Source organism: Gobio gobio (genome assembly GCF_949357685.1).
Source record: "Gobio gobio genome assembly, chromosome: 16".
In the NCBI taxonomy this organism is placed as follows: domain Eukaryota; kingdom Metazoa; phylum Chordata; class Actinopteri; order Cypriniformes; family Gobionidae; genus Gobio; species Gobio gobio.
Genome location: NC_137109.1, coordinates 40,750,337 through 40,768,839, shown reverse-complemented (window position 1 = coordinate 40,768,839; position 18,503 = coordinate 40,750,337). Strand labels below are relative to the sequence as shown.

The 18,503-nt window shown below is 38.0% G+C and overlaps 1 protein-coding gene across 7 annotated transcripts in view; it reads left to right on the top strand.

The window, feature by feature from the left end:
- rapgef2b (Rap guanine nucleotide exchange factor 2b) overlaps positions 1–18,503 on the top strand; it is a 142,983-nt gene that overhangs the window by 101,520 nt on the left and 22,960 nt on the right. For 4 of the 7 annotated variants that reach the window (XM_079839878.1, XM_079839879.1, XM_079839877.1 and 1 more), the window contains 2 exons: positions 11,041–11,172; positions 15,170–15,205. In XM_079839878.1, coding sequence (XP_079696004.1) covers positions 11,041–11,172; positions 15,170–15,205 — 168 coding nt within the window. The remainder of the gene's footprint in view (positions 1–11,040; positions 11,173–15,169; positions 15,206–18,503) is intronic. The other 3 variants (XM_079839882.1, XM_079839883.1, XM_079839880.1) reach the window with 1 other exon arrangement.

Sequence of the window (18,503 nt, the reverse complement as noted above, 5' to 3'; positions counted from 1 at the left end):
CTCTCTCTCTCTCTCTCTCTCTCTCTCTCTCTCTCTCTCTCTCTCTCTCTCTATATATATATATATATATATATATATATATATATATATATATATATATATATATATATATATATATATATATATATATATATATATATATATATATATATATATATATATATATCTATATATCTATATATCTATATATATATATCTATATATATATATATATATATATATATATATATATATATATATACTCACATATATATACACTCTTTATATATATATATATATATATATATATATATATATATATATACTCTTTATATATAAATACAATATAATATTGTATAATATTTATATAGAAATTCATACAATAATGAGATATTAATTAATTAAGCTCATATTAATTGAGAAACTGCACAGAATGCAGTCACATCGCAAGAACATTAAAAAAAACCTGAAATATTTTCATATTTTATAGTGTAAACCGAAGTTTGGGCCGGACATATCAAAAAGACTTGCTATTTTGGTTAAATAGCCACATTAAGCTACATTCTTACTCTAGAGAACATGTGTTTGGGTTGAATGTTTGTAGGATGATGAGGTTAGTTCTTCAGAGAGAAACACTGTACATTTTAAATCTGTAAATCTGCTAAAAGGTATTTTGTCAATTTTTAGGTGTAAAATAACATAAGCCCCATTTCCACCGAAATTACCCGGAACAATTTGTCCCAGGAACTCTTTTTCCCCCAGATCTGATGCTGCCTGTGTTTCCATCGCAGTCTAAATTACCGTGAAGATGATGCAAATTAGTCCGGTGACATAGGACTGCGTGCGTCGACTTTACAGTTCCTACTGGATTTCGTCCTTTGCAAATAAATTTAATAAAGCCTGAACCTTGTCATCGGCCGATCAGGCGTATTTTTAAAACTCCATTGTTGATTCGAATAGCAAACAACTCTTACTGCACGCACCGCAACAGACTGTTAAAAATAGTGGTTGAAATAAAATGCTGCGTCAAGTCGACCAATCAAAATGCTGCGTGAACTCAACCAATCAGCATGTTCAGCGCCCAAGTCCCACCCCCGAAAGTTCCTGAACTTTTTGCCGTTTTGAGGGGGAAATACTTACCCAGAACTTCATTTAGACCCTGGTTCCTGCGGTCAAAACACACAGAGTACCACCCCAAAGTCCCTAGTTCCTGGGGAAAGTTCCTGCGGTGGAAACGTAGAATAGCTATATAGATATGATTTGATTATATGGCCTGTTTAAAATAAACTAGAGAAGGCTTTAAAAGAAAATGTGAGCAGTTTCAGAATCTAAGATATAAACGTTCCCTTATAAATTCATATAAATGTTAACCTTGATGATGATTGACAACATTATGCGTAAGCTACTCATATGTGTTGGAGTATATATGTGTGTAGTAAGCGGCACCAGCGGCGCTCTTTCAACATCAGGGAGGGAGGGAGGAGGTTCCTATTCAAAGCCCCCTCTCTTCCTCCCCCTCCACACTCACACACAGTCTCTTACACACTCACACACCCCCTGCTTTGGACACAAATGAACCGGGAGTGTTTAACAAAGACAGCTTGGATGCGTGAGGTTTGTTCCCTGGTCACAGTCTCGGCTAATGGTGCATAAAGCCGTGTGCGTGGAGACGAGAGAGACAGAGGAAGAGGATGGGGAGGGAGTGAAAGTGCTGTCAGCCATTTTTGCCTTTTTTCCCCTCAATTTTTATAACACTGTCGATCGGCATTGGTCGCCACTGGTAGGAGAGTCTTACCTAATTACCTGAAACGGAGGATTTGTTTTTTGCTCATCCCTGCCTGGATTTGTTTCTCCTATTATTTTCATTTCTTATTCCTTCATCCCCCTCTTTTCATGGACCTAATGGACAGACAGATGCCGTGTGCACCTGACAAGGAAAAACGTTGATTTTTTTTTTTTCCTTGGAGGGGGAACCGTGTTGTTTGAATCCAGCGCATCATCTACGGCGAACATACTCTCTCCCCCTCCTTCCCCGGGAAAGATTCTCCTCTTCTCCCCTGCAGGAGGGGGGAGAAAAGAAGGGAGACAGGGGGAAGACTCACTGGAGGGGGGAGAGAGGGGAAGATTAGTGGGAACCAGCAGGATGCTTAAATTTCGCCCTGGCTCTGCACCTCCATTATGAAGCCATTAGTTAGTGGTGGCGGCCATGGAGTCTCCAGCCAGGCTGATAAAAGCCCTGTAAGTATCGACCCTACATTTCTAGCTCTCTTTCCTCAAAATACTACTAGCGTTCGCTTGCCAGATTAGCCTGACGTGTCAAACATGATCAAGATGGACGAAAATGGCGTTGGATGCATTAAAAAGCTAATGTTCGTTTCATTGGCGAGAGATAAATGAGCTGTGTGTGGTTTTAAATGGCGTATTTCTGTGTCTCTAGCGTTTTTGTGAATTTGTAGCTTTTTTTTTTTTGATACGCAGCTATTCAAAGGGTTAATTGCATGTATGAAGATCTGTTTTAATTGACATTTCACATAGGTCAAGCTTACCGCTGCGTTGTATCGCTCGACCCGGAGCAATCTTGTTTTACGAGAGGCTGTCGAGTGCCACGACCTCATTCATCCGCTGCTAGTGTAATGTGTGTCAGTGTGTGAAGGCGGCCATGTGCACGCCGCCCCCCGTCACCCTGCACACATGCTCAGATGTGTGTGCACTGGATGATGAAATGGCCATGATTGTGTCGTGTTTGTCACAGCTCTTAGGAATCAGTAAAATTAAGTTTAAATGGCTTTATGATGACTGTGCGAGTGAGTGTGGGAGGAGTTATGACATTGCTGAACGATGCTGTCAGCTCAATATCTGTTGCGTTTCATAAAGCTGCTTGAGACCGAATGCAATTTTGATTGCTTGTTCGCGTGCGTGTGTATATAGCCCACAAGTGAGTGATCACGCTCTTCTGTGTTTGCACATAGGTGGCATCGGAAAGCGATCAGCGCCGGACTGCTGAGTGGAATGATGAGCACTTTTATCTGTAAATGAATTGATCTTCTGTCAGCCATAATGTGCTAGCGTTCGCTTGGCCTTGTTCGAGCACTGAAAACATGTGCCGTGTTCGAACGTCTTCACAGACTATAGACCATAATCCCTGACATAAGAGCGTTGCTACGCAACAAATATAACAATTCTCTGTGGAAGTTGCAGTGATATGGTGAACAGATGTTTCACATCAGAGCTGTTAGTATAGTGTGGGTTTTAGGCTGCACAACTACAACACTCTATTGACCAATCATAAGTCGGAACTGAAATTGCTTTCATAATATCATTTTGGCATGCATGTTCACTCTGTGGTCATCTTAGTAACTCCATTGGGCAGCTATTATTCTATCTAGGTTAGGGGTTTTCAAAGTGTGGAGGTGAGCAGTAGGGATGGCCGATATGACGATGTCAATCGATAGAGATAGTTAATACATCCAGGCAGCGCAGGACTGCTTAAACACAATAGAAAAGCAAAGAAACATAGATGAATAAGAAGAAAGAGCAGGACGTGCTTGATGAGTACAATAAACCGTGAAAGAGAATTGAATTCGGTACTGACAGGGAGGCTTTCTGTGGCGCACATCAGAAGCGCACATGCTGAATTCAGTTCACTTTTGCGTCTTATTGTGCTGAAATACACACATTTATGTGTCAAAATGCCCGTCTTTGTGAGTATTCATGTGTAAACAGTCTGTTATGTATAAAGTGAAAGTAAACAGTTGGGCGAAATTATCATTTGGATTCATTCATAAGGTGTGAAAGGCAAGATTTCTACCATATTGAGCCTTAGGATTTATTCCCATTTATTTTTCTACATCTCCTTTTTTCTCTGATTCAGTTCAAAGCACCAATTTGCATTGATTTTCAGGAATATATGTGCTGCTGTTTACAATAGTAATTTGAAATGAAGTAAAGATCCATTTTTGCTATACTATACTATTCAAACGTTCGAGGTCGGTAAGATTTTTTTTAATGAAAGAAGTCTCTTATGCCTACCAAAGCTACATTGATTTGATCAAAAATACAGCAAAACCATAAATGTGAAATATTATTACAATTTAAAATAACTGCTTTCTATTTGATTATATTTAGAAATTAAATTGATTGCTGTGATGGAAAAGCTGCATTTTCAGCATCATTACTCCATTCATTGTCACTTTAGTGATCCTTCGCAAATCATTCTAATATGCTGATTTGCTGCTCCAAAAACTTTCATCATCATCATCATCATCATCATCATCTTTATTTATTTGAGCATCTTAGTTCCACAAAGTTCAACATAGGAACAAGTTTCAACCCAATTGGCAAAACCAAAGAATGATACATGCACAAATAATTAAGTAAATTTAAATAAAAAAGAGAGAAAAAAAAAAGAATGTGGATATGATGCTCAAAAGGACTTTAAAACTGCTTTATATATGTTTACGATTTTGCATTCGTGAGACTTTTATCCAAAGCGACAGAGTACATTGAAGCTACTAAAGTTTTTAATATCAGTGTGTGAGATCTGAGAATACACAACTTTGGTGTTGCTAGTCTTAGTCTTGCTAGTCGTGACAAATTGTGCTGTAACTGCAGTGCAATAGTTCTTCAAATATGATTTCAACATTTGTTTTCTCATTTTGTAAGACTTTTTTTATGCAAAAAAGAGAGATTTGTACTCATTTGTAATTGCTCCGATGAGAATGTGTGTACAGACCAGAGCTCTTTTTGAAGACCTGTTGGACCCAATCTGTTTAAGAAACCAATACATGTTGAGAGTATTCTCTTTCATTGAATATCAGGAAGTGGTCATTTCCCCTTAGCTTTATCCCCTACATTAGCATAGTAAATATATTGGCCTGTGTTTGTGAGAATATCGGTCCTGTTTAATCTGACGCCAAACTGAAGCTCTTTAATCTTTTGATCCTCTCAGCTCAGGAAAGCGAGAGGCCCCTAGAGCGATGCTGAGGCTTATGGGATACGTTTGCAGCTCTGAGTCCTTCAGTGTCAGCCCTTTTTTTTAATAATGTCACACCTTTTGCTTTGACAGACATGAGCTCCTCACACCGATATAACAACAGGTTGATATATCCACTCCTCAAATGCACAACAGCAGGTAGGACTATATTAGAAACAAGTACGCAGGCAAGTGTGCATAAAATAAGCTTTCCTACCTGCATAAAGCCATTTTTGGACTTGGTCGCATTTTGTCTAGTTATGTAGGTCATTAAGACTGCAGTATCTTATTTGGATTTTAGAAACAGCTTGTGACCCACAGACATTTTAAAGAACAAGGATCCGGTTAAACTGTGACCCTATAGCATTTATTAACTTTACATTCATGCTCATGTGTGTTAAAGGTCAATGTAGCCATAAGCATATTCATTTATTTACAAACTCCCCCAGAGGCATCACAAGAATGATATTCGGGACCCCTGCAAGTGTAGCGTGCTGTCTGTGACCTGTGCGCTGTTTGACTAAAAGCCTCTTGGGTTAATTGACGGAGGCCTGCCCTAAATTGTGTGGTTAGAGAGTTAAGTAATTATTATGTGCAACAGTGACATGAAAAGGGCACTTAAAGGACAGGAGCGGACCCCTGGGTGGGCACAGGAGGCAGACAGGATATTGCTATTGACACATGTATATTGACTGCTGTCGCCACCAACAATTTGTCCAAATTATGTCTTTGCATACCAAAGATGTATGCAGAGTTAAAAAATGTATGAAACATTTTTGAAAAATGTGATTGATTGAAATGACCTGAGCAGATTATACTACTATTAATCCCTTGCTGTTTTGAAATTAACACCTGCCAACCCACCAACTGTGGGTGAAAATCCACTGCGGCTGGTAGCGCATATCAACATACTAGCCAATTTGTCAGCTTATGATTCATAAATTGTGTTCTATCACTTTACATGACATCGCTATGAGAGCCCTTCCCCTAAAAGGAGCCTTAAACATTAGCAAAACAATGCGTAAAGAGGGTTGCACACTGAGAGAAACACTGTGCAGCGCCACAGCATTAAAATGTTCTATGACGAAATGTTTAAAGGGTTAGTTCACCCAAAAATGAAAATTCTGTCATTAATTACTCACCCTCATGTCGTTCGAGACCCGTAAGACCTCCGTTCATATTCGGAACACAAATGAAGATATTTTTGTTGAAAGCTGATGGCTGAGAAAGGCTTCAGATAGGCCTCCATTGGCATTCAGTACATTGACACTCCCAAGACCCATAAAAGGCACTTAAAACGTCGTTACAAAGTCCATCTCACCACAGTGACTCTACAATAATTTTACGATGCGACGACAATAGTTTTTGTGCGCAAAAAAAAATCAAAATAACACCTCCAACTTGTTATTGTCTTCCGTGTGTGCCTCCACGACGCATGCGCGAGAATATGACGTAGCGCCAGCGTTCGGGAATCCATGAAATGCACACTTAAGCCCAATTTTGAGCACTACGCCGAGACCTAAAGCACAATCAATGTAGAATCCAACAGCTTAGACACGCGCGTCTTCCTCTGCTTGTAAACAAATCTCTTCTGGGTCATATGTCCGAACGCCGGATCTGCGTCATATTCTCGCGCATGCGTCGTGGAGGCACACACGGAAGACAAGAACAAGTTGGATAAAGGTGTTACTTTGATTTTTTTTTTGTGCACAAAAACTATTGTCGTCGCATCGTAAAATTATTGTAGAGTCACTGTGGTGAGATGGACTTTGTAACGACGTTTTAAGAGCCTTTTATGGGTCTTGGGAGTGTCAATGTACTGAATGCCAATGGAGGCCTATCTGAAGCCTTTCTCAGCCATCAGCTTTCAACAAAAATATCTTCATTTGTGTTCCGAATATGAACGGAGGTCTTACGGGTGTCGAACGACATGAGGGTGAGTAATTAATGACAGAATTTTCATTTTTGGGTGAACTAACCCTTTAAAGTCATTCCGCAAAACAGCGTCTCTCACATAGTTTTCCATTAAAATACAATGACTTGGGACAAATATATGTACTTACTGATTTCAACCTAGGAAATTGTGTATTGCGCATTTTGGTTTGTTTTTTTGGCTTGAATAAAAATGCCTTATAGACAAATAATGTAAATTGCACTTTGTTGATTCTTGAAGTGAACTTTTGCCTAGGCAGGGCAAGGCAAGGCAAGTTTATTTGTATAGCACATTTCATACACAGTGGCAATTCAAAGTGCTTTACACAGAAATGAAGTTAAAATAGTCATAAGTGAATAAAATTTTAATATATATAGTATAACAGTTATAATAGGAATTAAAAGGAAATAAAAATAAAGATGAAATCCCCTATCTGGGGTGGAAGAAAATGGAGAGTCAGGTTTATTTTAAAAAATATTTGTCAGGTAACTGTGCGTTTAGACAGTACCCTTACAGACAAATCTTGCCTATGTTGTGATTAGATTCACTGTTTTGGACTGCCGCCTTGAACTTGAGAACACGAGTGTGACGTGACCGGTGTGAAGCCTGCCTGTGTAATGCACAGCGCTTCCTGTCTGCCGTGCGACCAGTTGACGTTCCACCAGAGCCTTAGGAGACAATTAAGAGGCCACTTTTTCCAACCTGTTCTCATAAATGCTGCATGTTCCCATATCACCTTGTAGCCCAAGACTAGTTTCCCACTGAAGCTAAGCCTGGTCAGTACCTGGATGGGAGACCTCCTGGGAAAACTAGGTTGCTGTTGCAAGAGGTGTTAGTGAGGCCAGCAGGTGATGCTCACCCTGTGGTCTGTGTGGGTCTTAATGCCCGAGTATAGTGATGGGGACAATATACTGTCAAAAAACCACCATCCTTTTGGATAAGAAGCTAAACCAAGGTCCAGACTCTCTGTGGCCATTAAAAATCACAGACTTTTGGGCAAAAAGCGCCCTAGGGTTTTTATTGCTATGTGCAGGTAAACTCATGGTAATTATAAGAGAATTTTGTTTTTATTTCCATTTTATTTTATTTGAATGCTATTTTGAAAACAGTGATTGACCGTCGTAAAATCGAGAAAAAAAGTTTTTTTTGGCACAGTTATGTATATCAATGAAAATTGCTTCCTTTCAAGAAAAGTACTCATAACATGCAGTTCGGTAAGCAAGACAGATGTTGATTTATGAGTTTGTGAAGTGAAGAAGTCTTCAGACTGATTAAAACCAGTGACTTCTGAGTCTTTTTGAATGATTTATTTGGGGAACCGGTTCATTTGATGCGAGGATAACTGATCAGTCTCCAATGTTTCATTGCTTGCTTAGTGAACTGCCTATTTTCTTGTAGCCTGTGGCAGTGAGATTAAAATGTATCAAAAATGTATTTAAAAAAAAGTATTTTAGGAGCAGACAAAGTTTCGGGAAGATACATTGGACGTCATGGACAATTTATTTAATACTTGGGAGGTTTAGGGAATTGGAACACTTTGTAATCTTTTGTTCTCTTCTTCTGACCCACACAAACAAATCTAGAGATTCCTGCTGAATTGGAACAGCTGTTGTTCCACATATACTCTACTAATTGTTGTAGCAAATTTGATAATATTCTCAGCACAGTTGAACATTTTACCATGTTTAAAACCATTCTGCAGATTTTCCATCACACAAAACAAGGTGTTGGGCCTAAAATAAGGTGTTCTATTACAATTCTCTTCATTCTGTCACCAACCTTTTTCTTAGATGCTCCTAAAGAACATTAAAAAACATATTTGATATTTCACCTTAAATAAAAATACTTTTAGTCTTTTCTTAAATAATGTACATGTATTTCTATAGAAAGCTCTTGTCACTGTAATGAAGATGCTGCTAAATCACTATGTGCAGTTGAAACTCCTTTGGGAAGAATCATGTGCAAATCTCCCTCATTTACAAACAAAAAGACACCTTGAAAAATGGCATCGCTCATTGCTCTCCGCTCAGCAAACGCTAGTAACTGGTTCATTGTTCCCTGTTCATTTCTATGACAGCCGGGAGGAAAGCCCATGCACACTCCTGAGAAGTGAATTTACTGGCATGGTGGAGGTTTTGATGGCTCCTTTCTGCAGTGCAAGCGTGAGGAGAGGTGATGTGTGTATCATAGCTGACAGCTCTGTGGCCATCCAGGACTGTTCAGGGAATAGCCTTGAGGAACACAACCGTAGGGATGTGGAGGGAGGATTGAGGCACTTTGCTGCTATCACAGCGCCTTTATTTTAACTGCCGAATGCACCCGCTGACCTAATAGTGTGCACTGAAACACATCACTGTGGGTGTGTGCTGGTGCTTCAAGAACCCTAATTAAATGCGCTTTTTATTTTATTTTCTTCAATGTTTTTTTATTTTCTTGCATTTGTTCATTTTGTGTTCCTTCCTTCATGTATTTGATCTCTTTTGCTTGTTTTTTCTTTAGATTTTTTTTTCTTCCGTTCTGTCCCATTTGTTCTGTTTTTCTGTTGTCTTTAATTATCCCTCTTTTATTAGTTTTTTTTTCACTGTATTGTTCAATTGTTAGTTCTATTTCTCATTCATTCATTCATTTATTCATTCATTCACTGCTTGCTTTCTGTTTTACGTGGCCTTTTGGTCTTTTCTCTTTCTTACCTTCTTACCCGTCTTTCTGTCTTTGTCTTTGTCTTTATCTCTTTTCTTTTAGGTGTAAATAGCCCCAATTAATATGAATGAACTGCCATGGCAATAGATTCAAATAATGAATTGGTGTCTATGAGGAGGAATATTCATCAACACATTAGTGTGTTAAAACACCTTTAGCCTCACAGCTCACCAAACAGCAGGCATTTGCCTCCTTTCCCCCTCTGTTACTGCACCAGTATCACTGCAGATACTGTGCAAATATATCATTTTCCTTATCTGCTTCTGCTCCATCTATAAGGTTGTTTTTCCTCTGTTCAAGCTCTCAGTCTCCTGGGAGAATTGGCTGCATTTCCGGCATGTATATGATTATGGGAGTGGAAATTAGGTCAGATGCATTTTGTATGAAAGCTATACTCAGCCACAGCTGGCTGAAGACATCCAATAGCCCCCCCCAAAAAGCAATTTCACTCGTGAACACACATACACACACGAGCACACACAGAGACACAATCGGGAGCCGATTGAATGGGCTTTATCGGAATGTGGCCCGTGTGTATGTGTGTGTGTGGGCTGTGTGCTCTCTAATATTAGCTGAAATTGGTTCTTAGCTCCTTATCTCAGTGCTGTTGTCAGAGCCTTTCCTCTTGCACAAGCCCCCACACACTCTTCGCTCTTGCAGCCGCACCCCTTCAAATATGTAAAGAGCTGCTCGCTCACACTGAATCAGAGGAAAAAACATGCCCCATGCACATCTTTTAGTCTTCGGCTGTAAAGCGCCTTTTGTGCATTAATTATGAATTTGTATTTGTTTTGCTTGTTTGCCTTATTCTTGTTGTAAGCCAAAATGGTACTCCAATGCCAAGGCTCTCTTGCATTAGCAATATAATTTTCTCTACGACTTCAGTCCAAATTTGGCTTTGGGGAATGAATGTATATGCAGGCTAATAGCATACTTTCGGAAAATATGCAGGATTGTGGAAAATATGAGTCTTTAGTTGTTCATATGGCTTATGCACTATATCAAAGTCTTTTGAGGTCATAGAATAGTTTTGTGTTCAAAACCGCTTGTCAACAACCATTAGCATTAGCATTAGCAAAGGAGCTGTGCTATCCTGTTAAATCAAGCTAGCAAAACCCCACATTAAATGTGACTGACCCGGCTGACATTTTGTTACATTTGGCAGAACTGTGGATGGTGTAGAGGGGAAACTTGACTCTGCTTTCCATAATACTGACAATACTTAAAACTTGAGCAAAAAAAGACACTGCAATCTTTGACAGTTAAAAGTCCAGTAAAATCTGGATCAGAACTTTGTTGCGTTTAAGCTATATCTATTTGCTTTTGAGGTCATATACATAACTAAATGTCAGTGAACAGATTGGCTGATTGGCTGTCATGGTTATTAGATGCATTGCAAGATGTATATGGATTGTTGGTCAAATGTACATCCTGACACTGTTTGTTTCCTGTGCAGCTGCCGGCAGACTTCAGCAGATTACACCTGGCAGACGGGATTCACCCGCAGGTGACACACGTTTCCTCCAGCCACTCAGGATGTAGCATCACCAGTGATTCTGGGAGCAGCAGCCTGTCGGACATTTACCAGGTGACTACACCATTCCTTGCTAGACACCTTGTCTTTGGGTAACGTAGGAGTTGCAGCTTTGTAAAAAAAAATGCCATCAAAATGTGACACATACTTTATGCTCTGAACTGACAGCAGTCAACAGTTTATGCCTCAGTGACTAATGCAGCTAGGACTTATAGAGGAATAGTCCACCCGCCCCAAAAAATGAAACTTTTCTTGGCTCTCATTCTGTTCCATGTAATCCGAAAGGAGAATTGTTTTAAGAATCTCACTGCTAAGTGCACAGTGATACATAGTTCATATTAGGGGTGTGACAAGACCTTGTGCCACGTGACGAGATTTCATCCATTACATTACATCATCCACTGTCGTTTTGCTTTTTTTTATAGAAATAAAAAACATTTAAAGGGGTACTTCAGCGCTGGGAAGATGAATGTGTATTTAAACTGGGTCATTTATGTAATAGAAATGTGAAATTATTTTTGAATTTGGTGCCTTCTAGACTGAGAAAAGTCAGAAAATGTATTTTTGTCTCATGTGGATGAAAGACAACAACTCCCAGAATGCTCTTGCTTCACTGCCCAACCAGGCCACTCCCAAAGCCACGGCTACTGGTTATCACTTGCCCACCATGACACTGCCCAACATCGTTTTGATTTTCATATAGTAATACAATAATATCATTCGGTTAGAGAATAGACACTCCAATTAAACACTGAACGCGTCTTTTCAATAAAGTGTGTGTGAGCCGAATGAAAGTCACGCCGCAAATGCAGCAGGAGTCAGATTTCATTCATCACGTGCAAAGAGCTGAGCAGAGCTGAGGTAAGCGCGGCAGTCATTCACGACGCGTGTCCAGTCTGGCGCGTTTTCAGATCATGCCTATGGAAACGTAACTTTCATAGGAATTCATTGAAAAGTTGAAACACTCACTTTGCTCCTCACTGCTCCGTTATTAATGCCCGAGCCGAGCGGCCGTGCACATTTACATTCTGTTAGTGAGATCCCACCCCTGTGGGCGGGTTGAAAACATGCGGAACTAGCTCCTTCTACTGGCTGTAGTCTCTAGCCTCTGCCCAAAAAATCCTCAGATGACGCAAAATGACGATATTTGCGTCATCTGAGGATTTTTTCTAGAAATAAAATGCATAATTTTCTCATCTCAGAGGGATATGAGTGGGAAAAGTACCATAATTCGAATATACTACTGGGTTTCTACTGATACAAAGCTTAATGCTAAATCGCTGAAGTAACCCTTTAATTCAGTTGGAAAACAGTGGCTTCAATTGTAAACTATTGTAAACGTCTGCTCTGCTCTGCACTGTGTGTGACTGCATCTGAGCTGCAGGAATCACAGTTCACTGGTCACGTGACGAGAGTAAGGTCCCAGCACCAGCAGCCATATCACCCTGTAGCCCAAGACTGGTTTCCCACTGAAGCTAAGCAGGGCTGAGCCTGATCAGTACCTGGATGGGAGACCAACTGGGAAAACTAGGTTGCTGCTGGTAGAGGTGTTAGTGAGACCAGAAGGGGGTGCTCACCCTGTGGTCTGTGTGGGTCCAAACGCCCCAGTATAGTGATGGGGACACTATACTGTCAATAACCGTGCTTCGGATGAGACTTTAAACCGAGGTCCTGACTCTCTGTGGTCATTGAAAATCCCAGATAAAGAGTAGGGGTGTAACCCTGGCATCCTGGCCAAATTTGCCCATTGGCCCCTGTCCATCATGGCCTCCTAATCATCCCCATATATATATAAGATTGGCTTCATCACCCTGTCTCCTCTCCACCAACAAGCGCAGCGCACGTGAACAGATCTTCTCTTCCGCCTTAATACTTAATAGCAGTTACAGCGTGAAATAAACATGAATGAACATCTGAACGTGTGTTAAAAGATAGAGTACAATTTACCGAAATCCGTATCATGTCACATGGAATCGCTCGATCAGTGTTTCAAACGCGGAAAGGCGTCAGTAAAACAGCTTGTAAATGGTGTCATGTAACATCATATTTACCATAGAAAAAAAACATCCAGGTGTCCATAAACTCATTAGTCAGCCAGAAAAATTGTTTGTAGCTGCAAATCAGTTCATTTTTACCTCTAATATTATAGTACAACTGACTGCCATAGTTTTCAACATTAGTGAGATTTGTTTTCCCAAATTTGTTTTAGATTTATCGCGATATTTGTTCTACATTCCAAAATTGGCCATGTATTGTACCTGATATATATCCAAAATAATCAATATTGAACCAAGCCTTTGCAAATTTTGTGACAATTTATTTATTTAATTTAACTCATAGTTTTTTTTTTATGACATAAACAAAATAGTTTTTTCAGTTATCACAACTGTTATAACACTGGTTATTCAATAAACAGATATTACTGTTACTAAACTCTGCTCAAAAGAAATTTAATTCCAAATTGATCCATATCGTGATACGTATCGTATCGTGACTTCAGTATCGTGATGCGTATCGTATCGTGACATTGTTGGTGATACACAGCCCTATTGTGTGGTGGGCGTTCTGGCGCAATATGGCTGCCGTCGCATCATCCAGGTGGATGCTGCACATTGGTGGTGGTTGAGGAGATTCCCCCCTTTTATGTAAAGCGCTTTGAGTACCCAGAAAAACGCTATATAAATCTAACAAATTATTATTATTATTATAAGGTGAGATGATTGACAGGACCATGGCAGAAGATTTGTGCGCAACAGAGCCTGATAGAGTGTCTGATAAATGTCTTATTATCTTGAATGCGCGCTCAGCACTGGCTCTCCCTATACACAGAGTACGTGTATTTTTATTTCTATGTTCAATTTGTGGAAAGGAATTCAATTAGGAGGTCACATACAGCCTCAGTCAAAAGTTCTGGAAGCTCATAATTCATGTACAGTAAGGTCTGAAGAGACTCGTGTGAAATCATACAGGGCAGAAGCCAGTCAGTTGAGATTGTTTGTTACGAGGCTTGTATATTGTTGTCTTTCAATGCATATTATTAATTCTCATAAAGTAGAACTGAAATGGCATTCATTACAAGATTAGTTAAAGCATTTCAAAATGCACCTGCAGACTGTTTTTCCAGTCATGAATCGTCACACCCGTAGTTCATAGTAACCAGGTCAGTTAAAAAACAAAGCAAAATCACTGTATTTAGAGTTTGCTGAGGCTTTGTCAATAACTGAACTGACATTTTTTGAAAGTCTCTTTATGCTAACCAAGGCAAAAATACAGTAATATTGTGAAATATAATTGCAATTTAAAATGTGTTAAACTGTTTTCCATTCTAATGTATTTTTAAATGTAAGTTATTCCTGTAATGGCAAAGTCTTCTAGTGTCCTCCAGTCTTCAGTGTCACATGATCCTTCAGAAATCATTCTGATATGCTGATTTGAGGCATTTCTTATTATTATCAATGTTGAAAATAGTTGTGTACAATTTTTTTTTCAAGATTCTTTGATGAATAGAAAGTTCAAAAGAGCGGCATTTATCTGAAATAGAATCTAGCGAGGATGCATTAAATGGATCAAAAGTGACAGTTAAGACACTATTTCAGATAAATGCTGTTCTTTTGAACTTTCTATCCATCAAAGGATCCTGGAAAAAAATTGTTCACAAACTGTTTTCAACATTGATAATAATAATAAATGTTTCTTAAGCATCAAATCAGCATATTCGAATGATTTCTGAAGGATCATGTGACATTGAAGACTGGAGTAATGATGCTGAAAATTCAGCTTTGCATCACAGCAATAAATTACATTTGAAAATATATTAAAATAAAAAGGTCATTTTAAATTGTAATAATATTTCACAATACATTCAGCATCAAATAAATGCTGTCTTGGTGAGCATAAGAGACTTCTTTTAATAACATTAAAAACTGATCCCTAACATGTGAACTGTAATGTATATTCAATTGAATTGATTTTTTTTTTCTTTCTTTAATGTGCATGCAAATTTCATCCCTCTTTATGAAATTCTTTCATTTACATTTTATTCATTTGGCAGATGCTTTTATCCAAATCTTCTTACAGTGCATTCAAGGTACATATTTTATCAGTATGCATGTTCCCTGGTAAACATTTGTCACTAAACATTTATCACTATAACTAAACCTGAGCCAATGACCTGTGAAACTGAGCCAATGAGATTAAAACAGAAGAACCTCATTTCCCTTTTACATATTGGTGTCAGTCTATAAAATGTCTATGTTTGCCTCCATTAATCTTATTAATTGTGTTTGGCTTGGTATTTTCTTGGCTGTTTAATTGATTTATTTGTGTGGTGTGGTGTGATGTGTTTGTGGATGTTTTGTGGCGGCTTTTGTGCAAAGGTAATAATTCAGTTTATGAAATGTCCTTGATCCTGGCCTGATGGCCATCTGTTGAAGGCTCATTAACACCTGGACGGTGTCCTCGTGAAAAGAGGTTGTGACCTCCATGCTCTACACCTCACTTTACTACAATGCACCTCACCTCTCCTTGTGGTCCATGTCTCATCAAACAAGAGAAGGCTGAATGAAATGTTGCCAGTATAAAATGGATTGTTTCAACTAAATTCTGCAGTGTTTGAAGCAGAGATTGCACATTCTTTTATTCATGTGTCTGCCTGTCAACCATAAAAAGCCTAAGCTAATTAATTGCTGTATATCACTATTACTTATTGTAAAAACTGTTCATTATCATAAATAAATTTTTTAATATATTAAACATCAGTTTATTTTATCATATTGCCATGTTATAAAAGCAATAAGCCACAAAAGGTGGTGCATCATGCCTAAGAACATCCCATACCAGTGGCAAAATTACTACAATGCACAGGCTCTTGTGACTTGTTGCTTTATTTGAAATCTTAATTAGTTGTTTTTGAACACTGGGGGAAAGAAAATGCTGCTGTCTCATAAAATTTAATAACTAGCCTTTTATTTTTGACCCCTGACCTCTGCACCAACCCATAGTGTACAACATATCAAGCCTGTAATTATAAGAGCAAGGAATTATAAGTTGACTTCTTCAATTCTAACATTATTTTTTCTTTCAGTTTGCCAGTAAGGTCCAAAAGTTTGATATCGGATTGAAATACAAATATGCTACCGGTAAAAATGTTGGGGTCAGTACGATTTTTTAAAATACTTTTCTAAAGATTTTTCTAAAGAAGTGTTTGATCAAAAATACTGTAAAAACAGCAATACTGTTAAACATTACAAAATAATATAACTGTTTTCTATTTTAATATATTTAAAAATGTAATGTATTCCTGTGATGGCAAAGCTGGATTTTCTCTTCAGTGTCACATGATCCTTCAGAAATCATTCTAATATGCTGATTTTTGTTGCTCAAGAAACATTTATTATTGGAAATGTTTAAAACAGTTGTGCTGCTTAATATTTTTGTGGAAACCGTGAAGCTTATCAGGATTCTTTGATGAATATAAAGTTCAAAAGAAGATTTATTGGAAACAGAAAACTTTTGTAACATTATTAATGTCTTTAAATTCACTTTTGATCAATTATTTAATTTATATTAAAAAAAAATCTGCTATCACTTTACAATAATGTCTCATTTGTTAACATTAGTTGATGTATTAACTAACATAAACTAATGATGAGCAATACATTTTGTTACAGTATTTATTAATTTTTACTAATGTAATTAATAAAAATACAGCTGTTCATTGATTTTTTTTCATGTTAGTTCACAGTAAAAGAACTAATGTTAACAAATAAAACATTTAATTTTAATAATGTAGAAATAAATGGTGAAATTAACATTAACGAAGATGAATAAATGCTGTAAAAGTATTGTTAATTCTTAGTTCATGTTAACTAAAGTAAACTAATGTTAACTAATGAAACCTTATTGTAAAGTGTTACCAAAAATCCTCCTTTTCATATTGAAAAGTTTTCAATATAAAGTGTATAAAATGTAATCTTAAAAGTTTTGATGTAAATAATAATAATAATGTCAAAGACTAATTTAATATTTCCCTCACTTTGAATTGAATGTTTTGGTCAAATCACAATTATACACAAGAAGCATTTTGCACTAGTTTGAGACTTTTGGTCCCCAGGAATCTTACAGTACTGCAGGCCTCTATTGTCAAGAGTAATGGCCCATATCCTCAATGTGGCTGTCAAAACGGTCCCTTTTTTTAACATTTGAATAAATAATGATGCAGGTTCTTCAGGGAGGCTTGAAAGCATTGATCCAAGAATAGCCCTGATAAAAAATTAATGTTCCCTTCATGCTCATCTTAGCCGGCCAAACAGCGCTATGGATCGCACCAGACATGGCAGTTTGAAAGATAAATCAGTCCTTTCATCGGCTACAACATATTAACAGCTCCTATGTTTATCTTCCCTGATTAGGTCCTAAACGGTTTTCATAAGAGAAGCTAGCTCGACTCCTGCTCTGCCTGCATCAGTGGTGGTGTTTGATTTTGATCTCGTCCAAGTACAGCAGGGAAACTGATTGGAAGACCCAGACGTTGGTTTTCAAGATGTGACTTGAGTGCATCGAGTGCGTTGGTTTCGTCAAGCTTATCTGCCAAAGGATTAATGAGCTGAAGCGAGTCGTCAACCTAACCATGTCTGGATGAAGATGTGATGTAATGTAAATCCCAAAAGGTTCAGCTAATGGGTGACTGCTTAGTGTATTGATTTTAAGATCTTGAAACCGCATTAATCAACAGTCATTGATACCTTTCTTCAACAAGATTGTTGTTGTTTAAGCACATGGATTTCCAGTCGCCATGCACCAGTAGCCAACTGCCTAGAGAATGCATATTTAATTCATAGTCGAGAGTAGGGAATTACTACGGTTTCCTGCAAATTGATGGATATAGCATTTGAGATTGTCTGTCATTGTACTTTGTAAATACTGCTCATTCATAGATCTGAGCTCCTGGACAAATGTGTGCCACGGGGTTATCGAGCATCTGTAAGCTCATGGAGGTTTTTCATGAGGACCTTAAAGGAACAGTTCTCCCAGTATTCATTTACTCTCCATCATGTCATTCCAGATCTGTTTGACCTTGTTATATTGAACAAGTAGAAATAAGCTTTTTTAATTCAATTACATTGAGCTATTAAGCTTAAAAAAAAAGGATGTAAACAACCATAAAAATTGATTTCTATGACCTGTGCGTCTCTCAGACCATACCATTTTTTTTTTCAGGAACAGATTGAAATTTAAGTTTTTTTTTTCTTGAATTTGAGTTGATAATCACCTCTAGTGAGCTGTTAACCTCTGTGACCAGATCATTGAGTCAGTGAATTGAACTCAGTCCAGCATTGAAATACAATCCATAAAAAAATCTGATTTAGAAGAATAATTTGCTCAAG